Source organism: Paroedura picta, chromosome 8, assembly GCF_049243985.1.
Source record: "Paroedura picta isolate Pp20150507F chromosome 8, Ppicta_v3.0, whole genome shotgun sequence".
Lineage (NCBI taxonomy): Eukaryota > Metazoa > Chordata > Lepidosauria > Squamata > Gekkonidae > Paroedura > Paroedura picta.
Window position 1 is genome coordinate 44,033,358 of NC_135376.1, and position 26,493 is coordinate 44,059,850.

The 26,493-nt window shown below is 44.3% G+C and overlaps 1 protein-coding gene across 5 annotated transcripts in view; it reads left to right on the forward strand.

The window, feature by feature from the left end:
* Window positions 1-1,714: 1,714 nt before the first annotated feature.
* Window positions 1,715-26,493, forward strand: part of LOC143843437 (prominin-1-A-like) — a 37,149-nt gene continuing 12,370 nt past the window's right edge. The window contains exons 1-11 of one of the 5 annotated variants that reach the window (XM_077349469.1): window positions 1,715-2,043; window positions 3,641-3,799; window positions 5,292-5,596; window positions 17,119-17,180; window positions 18,545-18,750; window positions 20,101-20,221; window positions 21,231-21,294; window positions 21,717-21,806; window positions 22,399-22,589; window positions 24,080-24,154; window positions 24,939-25,002. In XM_077349469.1, coding sequence (XP_077205584.1) covers window positions 5,470-5,596; window positions 17,119-17,180; window positions 18,545-18,750; window positions 20,101-20,221; window positions 21,231-21,294; window positions 21,717-21,806; window positions 22,399-22,589; window positions 24,080-24,154; window positions 24,939-25,002 — 1,000 coding nt within the window. In that variant the 5' untranslated portion in view covers window positions 1,715-2,043; window positions 3,641-3,799; window positions 5,292-5,469. The remainder of the gene's footprint in view (window positions 2,044-3,640; window positions 3,800-5,291; window positions 5,597-17,118; window positions 17,181-18,544; window positions 18,751-20,100; window positions 20,222-21,230; window positions 21,295-21,716; window positions 21,807-22,398; window positions 22,590-24,079; window positions 24,155-24,938; window positions 25,003-26,493) is intronic. The other 4 variants (XM_077349470.1, XM_077349471.1, XM_077349468.1 and 1 more) reach the window with 4 other exon arrangements.

The window sequence follows — 26,493 nt, forward strand, 5'->3', positions numbered from 1 at the left end:
TAATTAGAGCACTTTCCATATCTATGAGCATATAATTCATATATTTTTACATAACCTGAACATACTGTTAGAAAATGTGGCATTAATAATCTGGTTATTCAATGGATGACTTTACAGATTATTTTTGCATAGTAATAACTAGAACAAAATTATATACAGCCCATATAATTATATATTTTATAATAATGTGTTTATATTTAGAGACAACCAAGGGACCAGTACTATCCAGAAGAAAGATATGGTCAATACTGGGCTCAGTGAGTTATATTTGTGAGATGAAAAAGCAGTGACCAAATATGTTGTTATATTCATAATTTGAGAACTGATAAAACTGGTTATTTAATCAATCTAATTTAATTTTCAGTAATGTGATTCTGATTCTTGTTAATTATTTTTCATCCACTTACCCTGCTGTGTGATGATCTCCCAGAACCTGCCATCTTATCTGGCAGCCTTCTCCGTGTCTTCCAACTCTTCTAACTGTACATAAATTATTGCTGTTCTATGACTGATCACTCAACCTAACCTGGACCTGCCTATGGAGACTTCCTCCCTGGCCTCCTGTTCCATGCCTCTGTCTGAAGCCCTTCAGCCTGAATAAAATAACATCCATCTTCCCCACCCAGACCCAGAACATACCTTTTACGTTGGCTAGAGTCAGAAGTGGAGATAAAACAGCTGCAGTACTAAGAGAGAGCTTTTATGATTTTGGCAGGGTCCACACAGGCCAGAGGGAGAAAGAACAGAAATACTTGACCAGGAACAAGGAAGGCCTGGCTCTGCTTGTTTGCAATAGCAACAGTTACAAGGACAGAAAACCTGTAGCTACAGCAGTAGATTATTTATAAGAAAGCTTATACAGACTTTGTTTCACAGGAGTGAGTTTCCAGATTTTGTAAGATTTTTCTGAATCCAATTAGAGGAAACATTTATTAGAGAAGAACAAGCAGCATTTATCTCAACCATTTATTGGAAGCTCAGTGTTCTAGTCTTTCCTCCTGAATCGTACATTTTAGCTGCTTGGGCCTAGTCCTGTTCTCTCACCAAAGACATAGACAGCCACCCTCTCACTGTCACTTTACCCTGAACTAACTAGCTAACTATCCATCCCATCCTCCTTTGTGGCTCAGGGCAGCTTACAGAAAACATTAGATGAGTACAAGATAAGTTTGGTAACTGTGTCAACAATCTTAACAATAATAACATAACATAACATGTTCAGGTAACATTTTGCCCACAATCCCATACAGTGATCTTCCCTGGATTGGTGGTGGTGGTGGTGGGGGGGTTATGGGGGTCATATTGTTTTTTCCACGTGGCAAAGCATTAATACTATAAAGAAAACAAAAAGGCCAAGTACTAAAAAGATTGCCTCAGGGTAGCTGATTCTAGTTAAGAAAACTTGGAACTTATGTTTGTAATGTAAGGACACACAACAAAAGATCACTGTTTATTTTTATTTATGATAATAAAAGCGAGTCTCTTGTTTTCTTTTACTTCCCCTCCTGACTTTCCGTTCTAGTTTTCAGAGACAACCTCATTGATCGCAAGCTCCGTCTGTGCCCACAGGAGCTCTTACGATTTCCTCCAAAAGGCAGGGCGGAATATTCAGCGATGATTCCAGGGCAGGCTTCTCCAGACGGGGCCAGACGAAGCTTTCTACCAAAGCGCACCAAAGGTCTCGGCGGATGAAGGGCTTTTGCCAAGGGTGGGAGGGTGCGCGCGCGGGGAACAAAGAGCCGCTTTGGCTGGCCGAGGCTCCTTCAAGAGTTCGGCGTGTGTATCCCCACTTGCCCCGGGCCCGGCCATTCATGCTCGGAGGGTCAGGGAGCAGGACGACCAACAACAGAGAGTAAGGAGGAAGTAAAGGCAGGGCCGGGCGGGGAGTGGAAAGAGGGAAGGCTATTCTCCCGGGGCCTGCCCCTTGGCTTCGTGCGGAGAGCCGCGATGAGAATCCGCGCTCGACGGAGCGGCCCCACTGCTGCTAGCGCTCCTCCTTCGCCGAGGCTGCGCCCCCCAGTGCCCACGAAACAGCGGCGCCAGGTGAGTCGAAGTCCCCCTCAGGGAAAGGGGAAGAGGTTAGGCGAGCCCCCCTCTGCCGGGGCTTCTGGGTGTTCCTAAGGCGGGAAACTGAACTCGAGAGGGTCCCAGAAAGGGGCCGAAAGCCAGCGGTCGGAGGGAGCGCGCGGGGGATGGGAGGTCCACCTCTCGTGGCGCTTCTAAGCGCTGGCGCGGGACACGCGCAAGATTTTCGGGGCGCCGCGCCTGCATGGCTTCATTGACGGCGCTTACTTTGCCAGCTCCCGCCACCCCCCACCCCCCCGGGTCGCCTAGTTTGGGCTGAAGTTCGATGTAGCTGGGATAGGATTGTGCTCGCACGCTGCGTAGGCAGTTCGGCTATTGGGAGTCTTTACCAGATAGTTCTGAATCTGAAATGGTCAAGGAGAAGAGAGGAAAGGGAGGGGGAAGAGATCATTCTTCTTGCCTCCTTATTTCACCCTGGCTTGGCAACATCCCCTAATTCTGGATAGTGAAGCAGTTCCCACTATCCCCCTTTGGATATTAATCCTGGCTGGGGGAGCTTTAGGTACTGAGTTTGGGGAGAGGGGTTGTTTCTGCCTTTCCCTCTATTCTTTTAGTTGCTCTCTAGCCTCGCTGAGGTTCATGCCCCAATCATCTCTAAAATCTGTACAGTATTGCTGCAATTTGTTTTTGAAACAAGTCTTCTTATCCCTAGAGGCAGAAAGTCAAGCAAGTTAAACATTGCCATGTACATATATGTTGGTAAAAGCATTCGTCATCATGTCCTCCTGTTGAATGTTTGCTTGTCCTAATCCATATATATATATATATATGGATACACACACACACACACAAACACACACACACACTAGGGGCAAAGCCCGTTGTAACCAAGAATGCAACGGGCGCTAGAGCTTGGCAGTGGGAAGAGGAAGAGGAGGAGTTGTCCAGTCTGTAAGGGCATGGAGTTGAATGTGCGTGTTGTGTGGGAGGTTATGGTGGCGTAGTGGCAAATGAGGGCATGGGTGTGGAGATATGGGTGTCAAGAACCTGTGGTTTGGAATGTTCATTGAGTGTGGGAGAAGACTGACATTTGGGAATTGTGGCATAGTGGTTACAGATGAGCTTTCCAGAGCCATGTCTTCAGATATGTGAAGGGAAAATCAGACTGGAGACTCTTCTTAGGGGAAGATTACATGGCAACCAATTCCCCCCAGTTCTGCGTCATTTCCCTTCTTGTGGGAATTAGGCCACAGACACCGAAATGGCCCCCTGCCCTAATACACATGGGGTAGGCACAGTACACAAGTGTCCACCCTGTTAATTCTTCTCCATTTTTATCACTGTTGATAAAATGTTATGTGCCCACATGCTTCTTTTATGGTTGCTCCTTAGGAGAACAAATTTTTGTACCCTGTTGTTTACTACCCAAAGGAGTCTCAAAGCAGTTTACAAACACCTTTTCCATTCGTCTCCCCACAATAGTCAACCTGTGAGGTATGTGAGGCTATGAGAGGTCTGAGAGAACTGGGAATGGGCCGCAGTGACCCAGCAGGCCTCAGGTGTCTCAAAGCATTTTCCAATCATCTTCCCTTCCTCTCCCTCTCACTATTTACAGTTTCAGGCTGTAAGTATTTATTTAGATCTTCCTGAACTTTCCAGACTGATAGGACTGATGCTGGTCTGCCTGTCTGCGCCCCAGAATACAAACAGTTGCTGGTAAGGGCTGGACATAGCCCAGGAGGGACACACTTGCACAACTCCCTCCCAACTGCAGGTAAAAATGGCTCCTTTGAAGGCTGGACTCTGAGGCGTTGTATGATTTTGAAGTCGCACCTCCAAACCACCAGGAATATTTCCAACCCAGGGGTAGCTAACCTCCAGGTGGAGCCTGGAGAGCTCCTGGAATTACAGCTCACATGCAGAGTATAAAGATCTGCTCCCCAGGCAGAAAGGGCTACTTTGGAGAGGGTTGTGGTAGAGAAGAAACATTTAAGGCCTCCCACACAGGTTGTTGTTGTTGAAATTGAAAGACTTGAGGCCTACTGCACAAGGTTGTTGTGCAGATGAAACAGGAGACAAAAAAAACAGTTTCATCTGCAGAATAACACTGTGCAGTGGCCTCAAATCTGCAGAGAGTTGCAAAGAAGAAAGACACATGGCGTGGCTGTGTCTAACCCCCGGCCAGAGGAGTATTTTGAGTGGGAAGGGGCTTTTCTGTGGCCTCCCTGTCAGCCAACTGTTTGGCAGAAGGGGAAAGTCCCCCCCCCCAAAAAAAGAAGGCCCTCAGGCTCCCCTGCGTTGCTCTTGGAAATGCCTCCCTACCCTCATTCAGAGCCTGTCAGAGGCTCCTTCGCAGCAGGCCTGAAGGGGGGGAGGGGGAGCACTCTGCAGCCTCCTGCAAGCTCTGTCAGGGTTCTGAGGCAATTTACAGTTGGACATGACAGTTAGGACAGCCTTGGGTTAGCCTCTGTTCTCACCCCCCTTGGCAGCCCTACTGACCTCCTCTCCCTGCGGTGGTCAGGAGCAGACTGGCAGCCATTTCTCCAGATTGCCCCTGTTTGGATGGAATTTTGGTCTGTCCTGGTAAGGGGCCAATCGGAAGGCACTTTGCGCCTTCCGATTGGCCCCTCCGCTTGTCAGTCCAGGGCCATGGGACCAATTGTTGCCCCTCCCCATCACGGACTGAGCCCACCCCAACACCCCTTACTGTTTTATTAAGAGGGAAAAGATAGTGGGCACAAAGTTCTCAAGGAAATAATAAACACACACATCTTACTGCCTCCCATCTTAGGAAAGGTTCAGGGACTCGGGAACTTACTTTACCAATGAAGGAAAAGTCTGTAGACCCAAGGACCAAATCTTGGGGAATACACAGGATGGCAAGAACCAACTTTGTTGTGTTGTGACACCAAAATAAATCCACTGGTATGGATGCAACTCAGTGGTCTGATGACCATCATATCCCATGTTCACATTTCCCCTGCTTTTGCAACTACTTCACACCCTGTTGAGCCCTGTTGATTTCCCTTCTGTTCTTGCCCCTGGGCTGTTGGATGTTGCTGGGGATTGAGGCTTGAAGAGAGGAAGGTGTCTGCCACCTGTTCTGATTGGAGAGCATCCATAGTAACCACAGCATTCTCCACCCCAGCACTACTCTAACAAGGAAGCAAGCAGTGCTGGGAATGTTTCCATTTTGACTTTTCCTAGTTGGTTTCTGGGCTGTAGCTCTAACCAGCAACTTGCTAACATTTCTTGTTTTGTTGCAGGCACACATCCCAGCTCCTTGGGCTGCTGGGGGGAAAGCATCAGGATACTTTGTGTGGAGGGAGAACAGAAACCACTACAGAGGCCAGCTGCACTCCCAAGTTGTGAGAGGAAGTGATTTCTACAGAGAACCTCCTGAGGATTTGAACTTGCTGGGACCTGCGATTGTGCCCTCTTAAGATGTCTCTTACAAACCTCACTCAGCCTGATTACCTTCCACAACCCACTGACCCCAGTGGTGGCCTGCAGGGCTTGTTTGCTATGATGCATTCTTTTCTGGGGCTTGTGCAACCCAACCCTTTCCCAGGTAAGTTCCTGCAAGCAGGAAGTCAGGAATTGTGTTGCCAGCCATGACGTTTTCCGCCAGAAGAGGCTACTGAGGTAGAGCTAACATCTGGGTTTAAACAGTGTAGGGTAACCTTGCCTTTTCACTGTAGACTGAGTAGCCTTAGGGCACATGTTGTGGATTACAGCCTGTTAATCTTCAATCTAAGACTGGGAATCTGACTAACACGGGGTGTGAATGGTAAAGGATCTGCAGCCTCCTGGTATCTTACCTAGTAAGTGAGAGATGAGGTGGTTAGGCCTTGAGATCACAGATATCAGCTTCAGTAGAGAAAATGGGTACTTTGGCATTATACACTACAGAGGGTCCCCTCTCCAAGCTCTGTCCTCCTCAGGCTACACCCCCAAACCTCCAGGAATTCCCTAGTCTGTAGATGGCAACCCTTCTGTGGAAACTCTCCAAAGGGAGGAGTGGGGAAGGTTTATCTCTCCCACATCTATGCTCTCGGTCATATTAATCTAAGACCTCACCCACTCCTGCTTTATACTCATATATAGAAATATAGATGTACTGGGGAACCAATATGGCAATAAAATATCCAAAATGGACTTTAAGTCTTCTATCTTCAGTAATTCTTTATTCTTTATAATTTCACACAAGTTCCGACGCGTTTCGCCTTATAGCTTTTTCAAAAGAAAATGGTTCTTGGAAAATATAAAGGTACAATTAATGGTTGTTCAACAAAAATAATGACGTATATATTAACAAATTAACTGGTAATTGTCATGAATACATATTTCATATTTTAGGACCAACTTCTACTTTATAAAAAAAAATCTCTTGACAGAGTATCTAAAACAGAAATAAAACATTCAAATTATGAAAACAGGAGTAAGTTGAGAAAATGTGGCTGCCATTGTATTGCCTAGTTTAGCCATCCTGCCTAATAGTAGAAGTATATGGAATATGTTTCCTTAACATATGTAATTCTTTTTGTAACGCCAGTCCAAGTGTTAATTTTTTTGCTACACTGACTTAGTTCTGTTAGCAGTAAACTCCATTACCTAATTTCAAACCCTTCCTACTATTATTCCTTCTTACACAATCTTTTAAGGGCCAGACATAAACATACTTTTAAGAGTAGTGTTTTAGCCGGTCACAGTTGAATAGGCATGAGTAATTGTTAGAGAGAGTTCTTTGGCTTCTAGAGCCTCTTCTGGGCTTCAGACTTTTTGAACTGGAGCTCATCAGTTGCTAAAGGTCAAACTGGAATCCAAAAAGAACATTTCCAGAACAGACAGAATGTCCATGCCTCCTAGAATGACCATCAAGCAAAGTTTGCAAGCGGGTTATGAAGACAAAAGCCCCATTCCAATTCTGTTTTAATATCTAGTGTTCTATCTAGCTGTCATAAGTGTCATTAAAAGGAGGGGGGCAGAAGAAGACTCTCGAAGAAGGGGCAATCTCATCCCTCTACTGATTCCTGTTTTCTCCCCTCTTGTTCTGCCACAGCTGATCCCTGTGGGAGGTTTTTAAGGCTATTTTGTGATAAATTTTTCTGGTAGTTTCCTGGGAGATTAACCAAAGGCTTCTATATATGTATAAAGTGTTGTTCTGCAAACCTGCAAATTATCCATGACACTCATATTCTAGATCTGGAACATGTATTGTTTTTTACATTAGAAACTGTATTTAAAAAGATTATATTACAGAACTATTTTTTCTCAAATACATTAAACTACTATTTTATAATATCAAACAGGTGAAAAAAAGAAAGCATCACATCTAAGTTTTTAGACAGTTTTAGACAGTTTTTAGAAAGAGCAGAGAGGGGGAAAACCCATAATATTTCAATTCATATTTTATAATAGTTGTTTATTTTTATCTCATTTTACTGATCTATATAGTCTAAGATAGGACTCCATTTTCTTCTGAAGTCTGATGTTAGTCTGTTGTACATCAGAATTTCCTTCTTCCAGTGTGATGTATATAGATTCCCTGTAGTGCTTACCATATATTTAACAACTTAGCTATATATTTGAATGTTATTTGGTATGATATTCAAATACATTTTGGATCTAATAGAAATTTAATTTTCTATCTCTTTTGTATTTCATTATGAATAATAATCCAATATTTCCTTGCTTTTTAATAAGTCTACTACGTATGATAAAATGATACATTTATATCCTGACATTTCTGAAACACATATTCTACAACAAGGTGTCCTCCCCCAATTTGTGGATTGGACAGCCACCCACCCATATGAGATATATGAAAGATATACAATTCACTCCTAAATAGTTATATTCATCTAATCCCATTGATTTATATCAATCTAGATGATGGGTATAACTCTGTTTAGGATTGCACTGTTCACTTCTATTTGTATAACATTTATCTATCAGTTTTAAACTTCTGAGATAGCTGCACCAGATCCTCAGGAAATATATTCTGTAAATTATTTCTAATTTGCATAAAGCACCTTTTCTATTTTGAATTTGCTATTTCACTCAGTGATCTCAAGTTTTATCTGGTTTATGAGAAAAAAATTCTATTTATCCACATCATTTAAATTTTGTAAAACTTTTAATCCTTTTTCCTTTTGAAATTTAAAATGTATTGCCACTATCAAACTGCTCCTCCTTCCCACAATCCAATCTAAAACAAAAATCTCAGGTTAGCTGCTCCTTGTAGAGAAGGTACTCCTTAATAATTTTAATGTATTTTCTGACTTTATGAGGTGGGGCCAGCAAGGACTGTGTATGATATTCTAAACATGTATGTAATATAGATAATGGCATTGTAAAATTTACCATTTTATTTTCCGTGGTGTTCCTAATAACTCATAATATGAAATTTGCCATATTCACAGATGCTGTACACTGGGCTTACATATTTAACAAATTATTCACTACAACCCCAAAATGTGGATGTGTCAGATCCCAACAGTGTGCATGTAATCTGGTGTGTGTGACCCTTTACATTTAGCATAGAGTGATTCATTTTATTTAGTGACCTACAGCTGCCATTTTGTTACCATTCATCACATTTTAAGACCCTTTTTAGAGCCCTTCAAATTTTAGCATCTTGAATATTCTGGTTCTGTTTGTACACTTGGCTGCCTTGCCATGTTCGCTCTTCTCCAGATTATCCATGAATAGCGATGGTCGCAGTACCTATGTTTGGCAGACTCCACTGTTTACTTCCTACTGTTTTGAAAATTCCCATTTGTATCCACTGCTTTCTGCACTTTAATTAGTTATCGTTCCAGAAGAAGCTCTTAACTCATGCAAAAACCTTTATCAGAAACCCTTTTGGAAATGCAAGTGTATAATATCTGAGGTAGTGCCCCTATATATGTGTTTCTGAGGCAAGACTTCCCTATGCAGCATCAATATCCTAAGGAAGGCTTATCTCCCCATAACCTTCTTCTCAGGCTAGACTTCTTCATTGCGTCTTCATGTTCTACCCATTGCCGTCCCCTGATGCTCTTAGGTGTTGCCTTGTTATTCTTTTTGTTAACCTAGCTGTGGTCTGATATGCCTGGGAAAGTACAATAGGGAGAGGACAGGCCTTTATTTGAAGGAACCAGCATTCCAAGTTCTTTTGTGAAAAGTGTGAGGTATGTTGAGAATCTGAGGTTCTCAGTTTAGGAAAGACTATGGACCAAGATGTGATTCAAATGTGATCTTAGCTATTAATTAACTGTACAATCCTAAACAGAGTTTCCCCTTCTAACCTTACTGGTTTCAATTGATTTAGAAGGGGGTAACTGTTAAACCAACTAGGGCAGTGTAGACTTCAGTCCCAAATCTGTAATGAATGTCCAAATTACAGAACTGTTGCAAGGATTACTGTGATAATGTGTGTGAGGCACTCTGAATGCTGTCAGCACTGTGTCAGGGGTAGTCAAACTGCGGCCCCCCAGATGTCCATGGACTACAGTGCTGGCAGGGGCTCATGGGAATTGTAGTCCATGGACACATGGAGGGCCGCAGTTTGACTACTCCTGGTGTAAATGGTAGCTATTTAACTGATAGTCATGAGGAGGTGAAGCAAATAGGGAGGATGGAATTGGAGTCTGTCTCCACCCCCACCCTCCTTTGGCAGGACCCGCTCTATCGAGAGAAGGCTCAGGGACCCAGATTTCTGAGTGCTGCTGGGGAGTTGTTGCTGCTCCAATCAATCATTAACTTCTGAACTTCTAAGCAACCAGGTTCCTCAATGTAGTGCAGAGGGGGAATATTTGAGGGGGAAGGGCCAGAATGGAGTTTGCAGAAAAGGCAAAAGGGATGTCAGATGGGCAATTGAGGACGGAGCCAAAGGACAGAAAGCATTGTTAGCAAGGACCCTCTACATGAGTGTTTTAAAATCTCATATGAGGTCATTGTGCACCCTAGACATTCAAATATAATGAGTCAGAGTACGTGTATTTTGTCTGAATGTCATGCTCATTTAGAATGTGGCTTCTTGACTGTTGTGGTGTTTCCAGCATTTTTAGCATGAAGGATAGAAATCTGTTTCTTTTACAGTCCAGCTAAAAATCTTACCATTGATTGAGGTTTTGGAGATGAATCATCATAAGATGGTTGCAATTGGCTATGGTCCTTAGTAAGTGTGAGAAGTTGAGGCAACTCCAATTTGGAGTTATATTCCCTAGTATAGAAATCCTGAGAACCTGGAGGTTTCTCAGAGATGTCTGGAATTTGTTCAGTGCATGCTAAGAAGCACTCTTTGCTTACTGTTATTTAACGGTTTCCAGAACTAAGCCTTACGCAATGAAATGAAATTTGATACAAATATAGTAACTTGAATAAACTACTTCAGACATATTTTGGTTACTTTGGCCACTTTTTTCGCTGGCTGATTGTTAGCATGCATCTACAAGCACAATCATGCTTTCCAATGGCAGGGAGGAGAAATGCCCTGCCTCTCTTTAATTTAGGGATCTGTATATGTTGTTGTACTGAATTCCTACCTTGCTGGATATAATCCTGATGGGACTGGTGCAGAAGTAGTGCTGGTATGACACAATGGTCACTCAGAAATGAGTGGAGGAAGAAAGTGAGCCCTCACTGCAAAGTGACCCTAGGCTTCAAGTTTAAATTTAAATGTAACTCCCAAGAATTGTAAATAAAATCTGCAAACAGTATTTCTTCCAGTAGTCCCTGAAGCGCAGGATTTCCTGGAGTTCAGCCAGGTTCCTTTAGAAAAGCCCAAGTGTCTGGGAACAAAGGGAACGCCCCACAGTGGCCCTGGCAAGAGCGTCTGTTCCAAGAGAGGGGGGGGGGTGACTGGAAAGCTGTGCTGCCACCAGCCGAGAGAGGATGGCAATTCCGGTTCCACAAGGGGAAGAGTTGTGGAGGCTGTCATGGGTGGGCTCCCCAGGAGGGGCGGCAGAAGGCTTTGGGTGCACTCAGCTCCCAAACCACAGCATCCGCTGAAGGGAGGAGGCAAAGGGAGTTCACGGACAGGCAGGAATGAAGGAGAAGGAAAAAGGGTTGGGAGAAAGGCTTACCTGGTGGCTCCCAGGGGCTCAGGTGGTCTGGGGTCTCACCATGCCCAGAGAAGGCCATAGGGAAGAGAGATCTGGGCACAACCCCTTTCCCCGACAAAGCCAGGGCGGGGCCTGGGAGCAGCAGCTGAGCAAAGCAGTGGGAGCCTCATCTTTGGGCAGGAGGGCTGGGAGCAGGGGTCAGTTGTGGAAGAGAAGGAGGAAATGGCCAATGCCCAGAAGAGGGAGGATGGAATGGGTGGAGCCAGCATGCCAGTATAAATATGGAGGCGGGGTCATAACTAGGGGGATATAAGGGAGGAAGTAACACAGGAGGGGTGAGTTGTATGAGGAATGAGGAGAGAGTAGCAGAACACTGTGGGAGAAAGCAATAGTGTGGAAAGAGAAAAACGATGCATTAAACTCTGTTGAAGATGCTGCATTTGTGAAGTGTCTTTTTCTTCAGGCGGCCAAGATGCCTGAGGGAGGCCAGAGCCACGGGCAGCAGATCCCACTCCCCACAGTGGTGGAGAATGTGGGCATTAGCCTCTCCCTACAGAAGGCTCTGCCCCACAGACCCCTACCAGTAGGGTGGACGCCTGGAGCGCACTACCCCCAGCTTAAACCTAACCTTGGAAGCATGAACAAAGAAGCGGCAAGCAGTTACTCCAACACTGCCTTCTCAGTAGACTCAGTCATGGAGGTCATGTCCGTGGAGCCAAAGATGGAGTTCTCCCAGTTTGGAAAATGGTTGATTGAGAACCAGTCATAGGTTCTCTGAGAAATGGTAGACAGGCTGATGTCAGCTCAGGACCGTCTGGTGCAAGACTTCAGGCGTACTTTTGAGGCTGGAGTTGGAGGGGGTGCATGAGAGACACTCCCCTTTTTGGACTCCTGGGCTGGGTGCCATGGCCCTCATTGGCAAAGCTGAGCTCCAATGATGATGTGGAAGCCTTTTTAGATGCCTTCAAAAGATGTGGCAGGTTGGCTCAAAGAGTAGTGGTCCTTCATCATCAGGCCTTATCTGACTGGGGAGGTTCAGGCTGCCCTAAAATACTAGGCAAAAGAGGAATCTGCCAATTATGAAGCTCTTAAAAAGGCCATCCTGGACTGGTTTGAGATATAAGGGAGGAAGTAACACAGGCGGGGGTGGATTGTATGCAGAATGAGAAGAGAGCAGCAAGACACCATGGGAGAAAGCAATAGTGTGGAAAGAGAAAAAGGACACAATAAACTCCATTGAAGACACTACATTTGTGAACTGCCTTTTTCTTCAGACGGGCAAGATGGCTGAGGGAGGCCAGAGCCACGGGCAGCAGCCCCCCCCCCCACACACACACAAAGGAAAAGGGATTCTTCAAAGGATTCTATTTTTTTCCTGATAGCCAACTTAAATCTGCTTTGTTTTTAGTGTGAGCTGCTTGTTTCCTGTGCTTTCCTCAGTGCCTTTGGTAAAGGGAGGTTATCTGCCTCTCTTTTTTGCATTTTCTATTATTAAACTGCTATTATGTTTCCTGTGAATCCACTTTTCTGAAATCTGTATATGTCCAGGTTTTTTTAAAAAAGCTTTTCTTTAGAAAGTTGCCTGTACCAGAGTTTATCAGACCTCACTCTTGGTATCTCTTGGTTCAGCCTTAATTACTTGCTTTCAGTGCTCAGTCCATCCCCCTACCCCCAATGATAAAAAGAGACTTTGAGACTATGTAAACGTGATCCAGTTCCCATCCGCTATTCATGTCTATGAGATTTGAAAGGAGGCTTCTAATCAGAGGATTTAGCTTCAACCAGACCTGAACTGAAGCACTACCGTACTGTCTTTTAAATATATTTTCTTTGTATATGAAATGGGCTATCCAGTGTTGCTGTGCTGCCCAGTGCTATAAAAGATATTTCTTTAACTCCTTTCCAGGTTGCTTGAATCCTTACAATGTAGTCAGGAAATCCTATTTCAGCTGAGACCTAGTCAGAGCTGAGTGTTTCTGTTAACCTCCTCCATCCTTTCTTAATACAACTTCTCCTTCCTGTAACGTCACTGTGATGACTCGTGTTGAGATCATGTTCCAGGAAAGAACACACATTTTATTCAGCGATGCCAAATCTTTTCAGCTTGCAGTGGAAGCCCCTATTGTTCAGTCTTCACTGTATCTAATACTAAGCTGGCTGGCCCCTTTGTTGATGACACAAACAGCCAAAGCACAGACCGCCCACAGACAGGACAGGAGATTCTGCATATTACTTGGGAGACTTCCCAGAAATGCAGAAAATTATGACATATTGTTTAATCAAGAGATAAAGGAAAAACACTTCTTACAAAACCAATTCAGGATTTAAAGCTCACTGCTTCAATTTATTGATAATTTTACATTATTCCACTTAACTTTTACGTGCTTTGTATTCACTCAGTCTGAATTTTTTAAAATTAGTGGGAGAGGATTGAAGAAGTAACTTGCAAAAGGTTTTGCAAGGATAATTTAGAAGCCCACTAATATTTTATTGGCAAAAATGTATCTGTTGTCTTCCGCCATATTTTCAAATGAGGCTATATTGGTGGGGAGTGATTTGACAGGGTAATTCTAATATGTAAAATTGTCTCTGTACACACAAATAAGGCAGAGAAGCCATTGTTACCCTCTCACAAATGTATATATAGTTAGGGGCCAAATTAGATGTTGCACAGAGATGCATGAACAGTTAGGTTGTGTTTTTTTAAAGTAAAAAGCAGTTTCTGAGACCGCTATTGGGAACTGAGGAGTGGTCTGAGTGGAAGGGGGGGCTACTTAGCCCTTTCCCATCCTGCTTTGTCTGTCCCATATCACTGCCCTGAAATCTATTTTCCCTTCTCTAAGGGAAGACATATCCTTGTTCCTTTCTCCCAGAGAAAGAAACACAGATGAGGGAGGACTGGAGACAATTTTGAGTCAACAAACACTGAGGAGGAAAAAGCAAGCAATCCCCCCCCCCCCCGCCTTTGCTCCAACTTAAGAATTATAAGCCTCCTGCAGCTGATTTTAATTAAAAAAAAAACAAGCTAGAAGGATCTTGGGTTTCTTGTACACTGTCTCGTTTGGCTTTCACCCTATGTATAAGGCAGAGGGAAACAGCCAGGCTTAGAATTTTTAAGAGGATGGGGGAAATTACAATACAAGAGGTGAAACTTCTTAATTAGTTCTTTCTCACTTTTTCTTGAACTTTTAAACTCCTTGCCCTATAATTTTCTATCTGAGAACATTGTTAATAGGTTCTCACTGATTCAATTAATAGGTTTTTGCATTATTTCTTTTGTTTAATCTTTCTGGGGGAGGTTAACCTCCCAAACACCTCCCTTGCGCATGGCCTGGCAAATAGCACAATGCTAGACCGACATTATCCTCTTGGTTTTCTGACCTCTGGCTTTCAGGCACCCAAGCTCATGGATTGGAGTTGCCAGCCTCCCTGTGGTAGCTGGAGCTCTCCCACTATTAGTTATCCTACAGGTGACAGAGATAAGCTCACCTGGATAAGACAGCTGCTGTGGAAGGTGGACATTGATATTATACCACACTGAACTTTCGCCCCTCCCTAAACTCTGCCTTCTTCAGGCTTCACCCCCCAAAATCTCCCAAGCATTTCCTGACCTGGAGCTGGCCCATCCTATCATGGATGGGCAAATAAACTGTCAGTACAGAATGATAATTTGCCTCCCCCCCCAGCTGTGATGGTGGCACAAGACTGGCCCACCAAGGGACAGGAGGATTTGGGGCTGTTGTGGGAGGGCCCCCGTTTATCTTTCAGCCCCCTCCTTTAAGTAGGAAGGACCCAGTGACCAATCTGTGAGGCCTAAACTCTGGGGAGGAAGAAGATAAAAAAGCAGGTTTTAATATCCCATTTTTCTTAACCCTAAGGAGTCTCAAAGTGGCTTATAATTGTCTTCCCTTCCTCTCCCCACATGTCACCTTTTGAGGTAGGTGGGGCTGAGAGAGTTCTGAGAGAATTGTGAATGGCCCAAGGTCACCCCACTGGCTGCATGTGGAGGACTGGGGAATCAAACCCGGTTGCCCAGATTAGAGTCCACCACTCTTAACCACCATACCACACTGGAGACAGTATTTGCCCCAGAGGAGGAAACTTGTCTGCAGCATAGTTGGGCAGGAGCATCTTTTCCGCTCTTCCTGCTCCGAACTGTAGCATTGAGCTGCTCCTCCTTACACAACAGTAGCTGCATTTCATCAGAAGATTCTTCAGTTCGTAGAACTGTAAGTCAGCCTTGAAAATCAATTTGCAGAAGCTATTAACAATTCACAAAAAGGCTTACTGCCCCAATGTATACAATTGATTGTACACAAGTCTGAATAAAAGAAGTGGCACGGAAAGATACCATTATATTGTCCCTCCATTTGTTTTTATGTACACACACATAGCCTCCTATCAACCGTAACTGGTTCCTAAGACAGCGTTAGTGAAACTGTGGTCAGGGAGGTGTTAAGAGGAAGAGAGAGCAAAAAAGATACACTCTGAGCAAACATTCATGCAAATATCTAGTACCATTCAAATGTCTCTGGCAGGAGCAGAGGTTGCAACCAGCAGAATGTCTTCCAATCACTCCCCCATCCCTTGGAAATTAATACTGACATGCTGAATCAGGACTGATGTTCCTTGATGGTCCTGGAAAGGTTTCCCAAATATGTGGGACTTAATCTGTATATGTTTTTAAAATTTTGTTAAACATTTATCAGGTGATATGACCATATATGATCGTGTTGACCCAGCCACCCCCTCCCAAAATGGCAAATGATGGGCCTGGAGGGAGTGAGAAGGGGAGGGTCCCTGGGTGGGAGTGTCCACAGCTCTGCTTCCCAACCATATTCTGCATGGTGGTGCCACTTCTGGGGTTTCTTAAAACCTGAAGATTGTTTCAGGGGTTTCTCAATGGGGAAAAAAAGTTGAACAAGAGCTAAATCTTACAGTGGGGTGTGGGTAGCAACGGTAGCCTTGCTCTCATCCCTTGCATGATTTGGAGATTGAAAGGTAACTGAGGCTCAAATCTGCCTGGCAGTCACACCTCAGGACTGGATAAGCTCTTTGCTTCTGTCTCAGATGTTTGTGGGCTGCTAGTTGTTATTCAGTTGTAAAAGAAAGGACTTCTGTACACATTGCAATGCACTGGGACCCTGTCATGGAAAACAGTTATATGTAGCATTAAGCTTAACATTAAACCCTGTTCCTGTAGAAAGCCCCCCTGCTCCACTGCACTGAAGTCAAGCATTTTGTCTTCTAATACAGACTTGATTGATACCTTCTGCCTGAGATGCCTCTAGCTATCTTTAGTCCCTATTAGAAGATGCAGTATACTGCTCAGAGCTGAATCTTTTGTGTGATCTGTTTTCCGTAGCCCCTGTGTTACAGCTCCCTTCAGATCTACTTGAAATAGCCACGCTACTTGAAATAGCCACTTTGAATGAGAATAGAGCCCCAAAATTATATGATTTATACACTAAACAAGAGTGGATGTGAGACTTATCATTTTGGCCTGCTGGTTTCGTTTTTCTCTTATTTATAGCTCCACTTAGTGGCAAAGTCGAATATTACTTGGTCTTGACTCAAGGAAGAATATTCTGATGTGTGGTGTTTGCCTTTCCTGGAAGGCCCAGGCTAGTCTTATCTTGTCAGGGTCAACCCTGCACAGTATTTGGATGGGGGACTATCCAGGAATACCAGAGCTGCTACACAAAGGCAGGCAATGGCAAACCATCGCTGGCCATCTCTTGCCTTGTCAACCCTATGGGGTCACCAGAAGTTGGCTGTGCCTTGATGGCATTCTACAGTATGGTATTTTTTTATTGTTGCATTGGATCTTTGCTGCCTGTGGCAAAGGAGAAGATTTCTCTCCATAATGATTGTAATGGAGTAGCTTTGGAGAAGAGCAGCTATGGAAACAGGGATGTCTTGATCCTTTTGAAGTCTGAGCAGGAATTTCCAGAGACATTTTTAAAATTACCTGCAGATGTCACAGAAATTATGTAATTGTGCCTTTCCCTTTCCACTACTAACCTCTGTGCTTTCCCCCCAGATTTCCTGCCTCGCCTGATCAGTCGTAACACCACCTTTCAAAGTCCAGACTTTTACAAAGAGGTGAATGTTACAGCAGTGAGACATGCAACCCAGAGGCTGGTGGGTGGCAACAGGAGAGTCCGTGGGCCAGGAGAGGGGTGCAAAAGAAGGGGATCATGGAAAGGGAAATGTTAGTGACTTCCTTCCTTCCTCCAGGAAGTGCCAGTATGCACATCATCTGGGAGAGGTCACCAGTGTCAAAAGGTGGCATCTCCTTGTTTTAACAAATATATGATCTTCAGTTGCATATTGTGAGCTGAAGAACCCACGTAACTGGTGCAGGTTCTAGCAGGGATGCTTGACGGTTTCTGCTCTCAGGATAGTGAAGTTCAGCGGTAACTTTGAAAGGAATGTGCTACGAAAATTTGGGTGCAAACTCTGAATTTGGAGGCACTTCTGGAGACCTAGGTCACACTTACTGTAAAACTTGGGACACAATGGAATTTGGGGTTCCAATTGTACTAGATATGAAATATGAAAGGCTGCTGGAGAATGGTGAGAGAAGAACCCAGCACACACTTGTCTACAAAGGAATCATAGAACCCATGAACATGTTGCTCAATGGAATTACAGGTGTGACTAGATTTACCTATACATGAATGGGAGTATTTAAGGCCCTTACACAAGCACTGTGGCCTTCATAGCACAGACTTCATGCTCAGACAGTCTCCCAATTGACTTGGCTGAGGCAGTTTACCACACCATTTCAAGCATGATTTGTCATGTGCAAATGGCATCGCTGGCCACTGTGAAAGCCAGCTTGGTGTAGTGGTTAGGAGTGTGGATTTCTAATCTGGTGAGCTGGGTTTGATTCCCTGCTCCTTCCCCACATGCAACCAGCTGGGTGACCTTGGGCTCGCCACTGCACTGATAAAGCTGTCCTGACTGAGCAGTGATATCAGGGCTCTCTTAGCCTCACCTCCCTCACAGGGTGTCTGTTGTGGGGAGAAGTAAAACATTTAAAACTTTTTGTTCAACCTTAAAAGTTTATTATTTTTCTTCTGGTTTAAAAGGAAATTAAAACATTTTTATGGGCCTGTAAAAGTATTGTGGGCCATAGACGCTGTGTTTACTGTGCCTAATGGGCAAGTCGACCCTACCTCCAAGGAGCGCAAGGTGTTATCCCTGGTCTCCTCCTCATTTTGTCTTCACAACAGCCCAGAGTAGTCAGTCCAGCTGGGACAGAGTAATTGGTCCCAGGTCACCCACTGAACTTGCATGGCCAAGCACTGATCTGAGCCTGGGTCTCTCTGGTCCTAGTCCAACACTGTCTAGTACATCCCACTGGATCTCTTTTCCAAGCACTTTGGGGCAGTCATGAGCTGTGAGGTAACATCTGTGAATGCCAGCTGACTACAATGTGTCCCCCTACCCCTCATGTTTAGGTGCTCACGTATCAGGCAGGATTCCTGGTATGCATCGTCATTGGCGTACTCTTCATCATCCTCATGCCCCTGGTGGGCTTGTGCTTCTGCTGCTGTCGCTGCTGTGGGAATTGTGGGGGTCGCATGTACCAGAAGCAGAAGCAGCACACTGGCTGCCGGAGACGGACATTCTTTGCATCTGTGCTGGTTGTTACTATTATTCTTCTGTGAGTTTTATACCATGCAAAATGTCATAGAGGAGTGGTTGGTGTTTTGGCCCTTCCACTTTCTTTGCAGCTGAGTTTATATTTGAATGTGAGCAGGCAAGATACTTACTGTGTAGTACTGTGAATGTCTAGTGTTTCATTTAAACTGGGTGTTTGTTCTCCACATGTTTTTTGGATGCCAAGGATCTGTAGCTCAAGAGGTTGCTGTGCTGACCAGTGAATGTTTCATACAGGCTGGTTGAAGGCCCAGGATAAGTGAGACATAGCTGGCATGTACAACATTACACAGCTAAATTCTCCTTTCAACGAATTCCAAATCTCCCCCTCCCTTCCTCCCTCTCTCTCCTGGTGAATACATTAGTTAAAACAATTAAAACAAAAAGCAGCATTCTGTTTAAAATATTAGTGTCAGTGGTCCAATTTCTAGAACCTCTTATGGCCTCTCTTTTTCTTTCTGCAACGGCTTCTTGGAACTGAGGCAGGATGGGATGGTCATGACAAGGAGGTGCTACAGGAAGCTGCCACTGTGTGTGAGCACATTCCTTAGTATGGGAGGTCACATCACCAGATGGATCACAGCAACAGAGGCATATTCTAAGCTGTTGCGGGAGGGTGAGGGCTGCTACTGGAGACGTCCAGCAATCTGGAAAGATAAATATCTTACTGTGGCCCAGGCAGTGATTAATGTGTGGCAGCCTCAGTGCCGGCTTCTGTTTTCAATGGCAGGCACATCCCAGCATCATTTAAAATTGAGACAAGAGTGATCCTGAGGAAGTGCCAAGTGCATTTTATTTCTTCAATGAATAATGTTGGGGAGTTACTCTGTCAGTAGACGCAGGGTGAAGGGCTTCTAATTCCAGAGTTCCCCTAAAAACAAAGCATGGGGATCCAAGGATGAACCACTGGTTGTTATATACTTTCAGTAGCCATCCAGAGGTGAACAGCACACAAAGATGCTAAAGCGGGTTTTGTGAAGTAACATGAATTCTCTGGGGAGCACCGAGTGTCCCAGAAACCTTAAGCTCTGGAGCACTGCCACTGGAAGAAGTAACTACTTGCCCTTGACTGTCTCCATTCCCACAAGTCATAAAGGTTTTTGCCATGTCTAAGACATATATGGAATTCTAGCTTCTGCTGAATACACATACAATCACCGCATTTCCTCTCAGATAACTAGTATAATGATACCTAAATGAATTAAAACAAGTCTGCTGATGGGTAGCATGATCAGTGGACCACGGATTGGCATCTTTGGGGCAGTGGGAAGAGGCTTGAATGTAAGAACCTGTTTTTCCTTATCTCTTCTACTTCTGAGCCCTTGTTCCCTTCTGCTTGTTTCTTCCATTAAAGGGCTGGAGATATCTGTGCCTATGTCAGCAACAACCGCTTGTCCCAGAATGTAGATAAAAGTTTCAGAGCTTTCAACAGTACCATGGACAACTTGCACATCTTCTTGCACTCCATCCCTCAGGTATGTCGGAGATCTATTGTTCCTGCTTCCTTTCCCCAGGTAGGTGTCTTGTTTGCATATAGCTGTCTGCACTGTTCCTACATGCTTCCAGCCTTGCTCTACTTAGACCCCAGAGCACTTCTGCATCCTGCCTCTGTCTTCCAGTGTTTTTTCAACAGAGAAACACCTTTGCATTGTCTGGCCCTGTTATCTCATGATATACTAATATCCTGTCACTGCACTTTGAAGGTCAAGTACTTCAGTGATTACATTGAACTATCCTGCTTTTGCCAGTGGCAAGTGAAAATATGGCTGGGCACTGTGGTATTTCCTGTATCAGCAATCCCCCTGGATATTTTTAAACAGAAACACAAGCAAAGTATAATGTAAAATTCACGCACTCGAAACAACAAATGTGCTTTGCTAGTTAAAAGAGTAATGAGCTAGCGTTTCTCAAATAGATTGTTTCTGTTGCATTTCCCCTTGAAGCATTTCTCACACCAAATGCTTGGCCTGGTATAAGATACCATGCAAACTTCCTGGAGCTATTTCTCTGGAACAAATTTAATTGTTCTCCAGGAAACGTTTTCCAACAAATACCCAGGTGCTCCTGCAGTCATAAGACATCTTGTTGAGCACCATTTCCTTATGAACGTCTACAGATATTATTGCAATCCAATCCTAAGCATGCATACAGAGAAGCCAGCCTTAAAGAGGACAAGAACTGACTTCCTAATATACGCACATAGGATTGCAGCCTTCATTTCATATTAGTAGCTTCTCCATTCAGTGATTCTGGGCTCTGCAGAATCATTTTGAAACGGATCAGTGTAAGAATAATCACAGTGTGACAGTATTACGGGAACACATCTCATTACTGTGCATTGGACTGTTCATGATGTCCTGTATTCTTTACAGCTTCATAGTTATGGCCATAATTTTGCTAATTATTTTGATCCTGTTTGCTGTTACCAGCCCTATGCCACCCCAGTGCCACACTTCATTGTACCACCTTCCTTGTCCTCCACAGGAAGTTGATTTCATCATCGACTCAAGCTCAGTGCCAATACAACAAACCAATGCCAGCTTGCTGGGTAAGTCCATGCCACTGACTCTCATCTGGAGTCTGGGCTTCTATCCAATACATGAGCATCAGCTGAATTGCATACTCCCAATGGATTATGCTATGTGATTTAGGGAACTCAGTTGAAATGGATTTCTCGCTATTGGTGGTTCAGAGCATTCAGAAGAAGTCCTTCTTGACCAAAATTATTCATAGACAGTCTGCATCATCCGTGTCTGCCCCGTCTATGAGGTTTCTGTTGGGCCCTGTTCCTTTTATACCACAGGATGTTGTGAAGAGCTGAAAACATGGGAATGTCCCATCATTCTTAAGGGGATTATGCTAATTTGGGTTGTGCCTTGACATCCATGGTACTTGGCCCTGAAATCTGGCAGCTCCATAGCAAAAGGAATATTTTAATGATTATTTTCTGATTATATCCCTTCTCTGCAGACATTGGGAAAGGTTTGGGGGGGAAGATTATGAGCCAGCTAAGTGGACAGACAGACTCAGTGCTGGACACAGCTGAACAGCTTTTGAAAGGTATGGTCTGATACCAAAGGGGTGTGTGCTGGGGAATGTTGTTGGGATTTGGCAGCCACAGATATCTGTCTATGCGTTAGCAGTTCAAGGGCAGGGAGGAGACAATGGCTCAAAGGGCAAAGAAAGTTTAGAGTTCGTTTTTGTAGCTGGATTTCCAAGAAACTCATTGTAAGTTGGAACTGTGTGCATTGCTCATCTCACTCTGAGAGAGACCAGGACATAAAACAAGGATGCAGCTCTTCTTCTGGAGCCTGAGTAATGACATGGCAGGATGTCAGTCACACATTTCTTCAGAACTCTTTGCTTCTGGCTCTAGAAAGGGTCTGAAGGGATATTCTCTTGTGTTACAAGCGATTCATCAATTGGGTAGACAATGAAGATAACAAAGTCCTTTCTAGTCTTTCCTTCTGATCTGATTGGATCTGCTGTATCTCCCAAGGAGGAAAGGCAGCATATGTGGTTTGCTCCTGCCATTTTATGTTCACAACTCTGTGAGATTGGGCTAGGAAAAAGTAGTGGATTGAACCTGAGCCCCCCAGATCCCAGTCTGTTTCTAACCACTATACCAACTTGGTTGCTCTGTCTCTTGCAGTGATTGATATTACAGAACAGGAACTCAAGAACATCAACAAGTCAGCCAGTCGCTTGCAAGAGCTACAAGCGGAACTGGCCCAAAACCTGTCTGCCCTGAGAGATAATATCAGTGACACGTTGCGCGACTGTAGCCAACAGTGCAATCATGTTTCAGTAGAAGGACTGGATGTCGTGGCCAATTTCAGCATGGTAAAAAAAGATTGGGAAGGCACAATGCTATTTGGTTGAAGATGGTGGATTAGAAGAAAACATAGAAATAGAGATTACTTTGGGATTAGGCTGACAAAGAGATAGTTGAGGTGCTGGACGGATTGTGGCTCAGTGATGCAGCACACACTGTACATTAAGGTGACCAGATGTCCCGTCTTTGGGGATATTTTCCCCATGTCCCGCGGCGTTCTCCGTTAAAAATTTTTTTAAAATTTTTTTCTTCTGCTCACGCAGCCAGGACTCCAGTGTGGGGCTTGCGTGGCATTGCCATTCCTACTGGCTGGCGGTGGCCTCGGGGCCCTGGAGGGCAGTGGCAACACCTCGTGCATTGCAAGCCCTGCTCTGGAGCCCAAGCACCTCCTGAGCTCGGCTCGCTCTGCTGTTGCGCTGCCGCTGCCACTTTTGCTGCCTTCTTTCTTGTGATGGCAGAGCCCGCCTGCTGCCGCCGTCGCCCCACCACCGCCCTTCTGAGGCCAGTCGGGGAAGGGGGAGGGCCTGATTACTGCCGCTGCTGCGAGCAACCAGCTTGCTCTTGCTCCGTCTCGGTGGCGCAGTAAGTTGGGGAGGGAGGAGGGAGGGAGGGAGAGCCCGCCTGCTGTCACCGCCGCCGCCACCACTGCTGCCGCTGCCCCGCCCCACCCATCTGAGGCCAGTCAGGGGGAGGGGGGAGGGCCCGAGTGCCGCCCTGTTGCCGCTGCTGTCCCCGGAAATCTGGTCATATTACTGTACATGTAGAAAGTCCATGCATTGGCCCCGGGCAACTCCAATTAAAATCTCAGACAGGAGGTGTTGGGAAAGATGCACCTCTTGGTATAATTTGGTATAAAGCAAAATCATGTACTCATGTCTGAAGGATACCCACCTGATATCAATCCCTTAGTTTTTGCCTTCTATGTGTCCCAACATATGGCTACCTTCATCAGTATAAGCAGTGTGATATGAATTCCCTCCACTTTCCTCCACAAGTGCAGAATGTACCTAATCCTCCTTGGCTTGATTTGACCTAAGGCTTCCAATATTTAGGATTGTTCCCTAGTATGTCTGAAGCAACAGAACATTACTTTGGGCATGTACTGAGTACTTTCACCTTGCTAGGCTGGGCATTAGTTGTAATGGTATTTATGTAGACATCCTCTTCATATCTGGGATTGGAGACAAAGTAGTCACTCCAGCTAAAGTCCAATGAGGTCAGTGGGCTGAAACCAGAGGATTGTACAAGTCTCAGGACTTGACTTGAATCCTAGTACTTCTAATGTTTCATGTTAGAAATAAATGCACATTCTCACCACTAATATGAATTGTTGTGCACCTTAGATATGCATAGATGGACATATTCTGAATCTGCACAAATAAACACCCACATTTATATGCTTTTAGAATGACAACTGGGAACATTAAAATTCTCATGTACTGCATAGCCTTTGATCTCTCTTAACTATCTCTTTGCTATCCCATAACTGCTCCCACAGATTCCTGATGTCCAGCACCCACTTAAACTGATAGCCAATATGACACGCCTGAATCCCAATGCCACACTTGTAGAGGTAACAGCTCTTGTATTCTGTCTCTGTTTGTTCTTTCTACTCTCCAGATAGACCACCTAGTGCAGTGGTTCTCAACCTTCCTAATGCCACAACCCTTTAATACAGTTCATGTGGTGGTGACCCCCAACCATAAAATGATGCACGTGTTCTTTCACAGAAATTAAACTGAAACTGACCAATGGCGTGAAGATCCATTGATCGTGATTGTATATAAATTGTTTTTTCCCCTGGATTTTTCAGTTCATTTCTGCCTCTTGTGTCCCACCATGCCGATCTTGCTGTTTTCCGCTGCTCCAGACAGATGAACGCTCTATCTCGATCTACCCCGCAAGGCTGTTGTGTGGATGGTGCACCACCAGCTAAGCTGCTTGCCCTGCTCCAACCCCTGTGAAAGGGTCATTCGACCCCCAAAGGTGTCCCGATCCTCAGGTTGAGAACCACTGACCTAGAGCTAGGATCTGGTCGATGTGGCAAAAGGCCTAGGATGATCCACTTGGGAAGGATTGTTCATCTGGAAAAAAGTTGTGGGCACCAAGTGGTAAGCCACGGGTTGAGCATAGGCACATTGATCAACCTTAAGCCATAAAGAATCCACTGGCCTTTTAACCTAAAATTGGCTCTTCTGCTCTCCCAAGGAATTGTTAGGTTGCTTGGTTTTCCTAAAATAGCTGAGTTTTTGTTGACAGGGATAATTTCTTGGTACTATGTTATTACATGTAATTCTGAGACCTGTGCCTTATTTTTCTTTCTGTCCCTCTGTATCTTGGGTTCTCTGTGCTGACAGGCAAAAAATACACTGAATAAGATACCAGAAAAGATTTCTGAGCAAGCAAAGAATGTGGTATCTGGTAAGTGGCTCTGCACATACATTCTAGTCCACATTTCAGTTACAGATTAAAATACTGTTTCTTTGGGAAATGGGACATGGTTGCTTCTGTAACAGCCCCCAAGACAAACTTAATTGTTTAATATAGTTATAGAACAGTCTGCCCTTTGTTTAAGAAAGGCTTTATAAATCTATATACAGATAGGAGTTTATGACTTCTGGTTTCTTATTGTGTACATATATTTGTGCTTCATGCAACATGGAGTTTACCATACTTAGGCATTCCTACTTCCTTTTAGATATGTATGGGGTGAAATAGTATCTGACCTTGGGCTGTTTCAGGTTGGGCAAATGATGCACAGGGGGAAGGTTTAAGCCACTGTGATTTCAGTGTGGGCCTGCACATACCTGGGAAAGTATAGAACTTCAGAACCGCCTCTCTACCTAACTCAGGGACATCCTCAGGTAAAAAGTGATTTGTGGATAGGCTTGGGGAGAGTTGTGACGGGTTCTTCCAAATATATTTTTAATTGGAATTGCAATGAAATGCATATATGATTCAGATAGGGACTGCTGTGTGTGAAGTTTAACCCTTTCACCCCCAATGGTTTTGCATTTTGAAATGGATTTCCCATTCCATGCCATTATTGGCTCTGGAAGTTTTAAAAAGTAACTGTACAGGGTGTGTGTATCTGCTTTAACAGGTAAACTGATTTGAGATAAAAGTACTATACCCTCCTCTCTTTCTTCTGCACTGCACTGCAGCCCCAGTCTAAGTCAGGGCAATGCCATTTCTAAAACACTGGGAACATCATCTCATAAACCTCCCAGCGCCTGATATAGTTAGGTGATGGGAGGGTTGCAGATTCCATAACAGGAAACTGGACACCACTGCCCTGAGCTGAAGATCTACAACATTAGTAGCTCATGAAGAACAAATGAGCACAGATGCTATTCTATAGGTAGAAGTAGCTCCTGGTTTCTTGAAAAAGCAAAGCAAAGTGTAAAATACACAAGGGGTCAGCCCAGATGGGTCCTGCTGGCTGGTCATGATCTTTAGATGGATCTGAAGTACCTCAAGCCATGTAGTTTTGTCAGCTCACTTTGCTTAACCACTAATTTTTCTTGTGAATTCTGTTCATTTCCTTCCTGTTCTATGGAAAGTTCTAGAAGATGCATTATTTCACAACTCTTTCTTTTTCCACAGAAAAGTCACATTACAAATAATAAAGATATTTCTCAAACAGTGTTTTCTGCTCACTAGCATCCCGAAAGTGCTTTCTGATAGACAAAACTAGAAGTTTCTGGCTTTAGGTTAGATAAAGGTCAGCCAGGTCAGGAAATCACAAGCTTTTAATATCAAATGTTTTATACCCTTATTGCAAAATAATTAACCTAAGTACTATACAACTTTTTTAATTCTCAGTTGCTCAGCAGTGGAGCTCCACCTGTGAGACATGCATTTAGGCCTTGAATTAGTAACTTGATCATACATAATATATAGCTGTGGGTA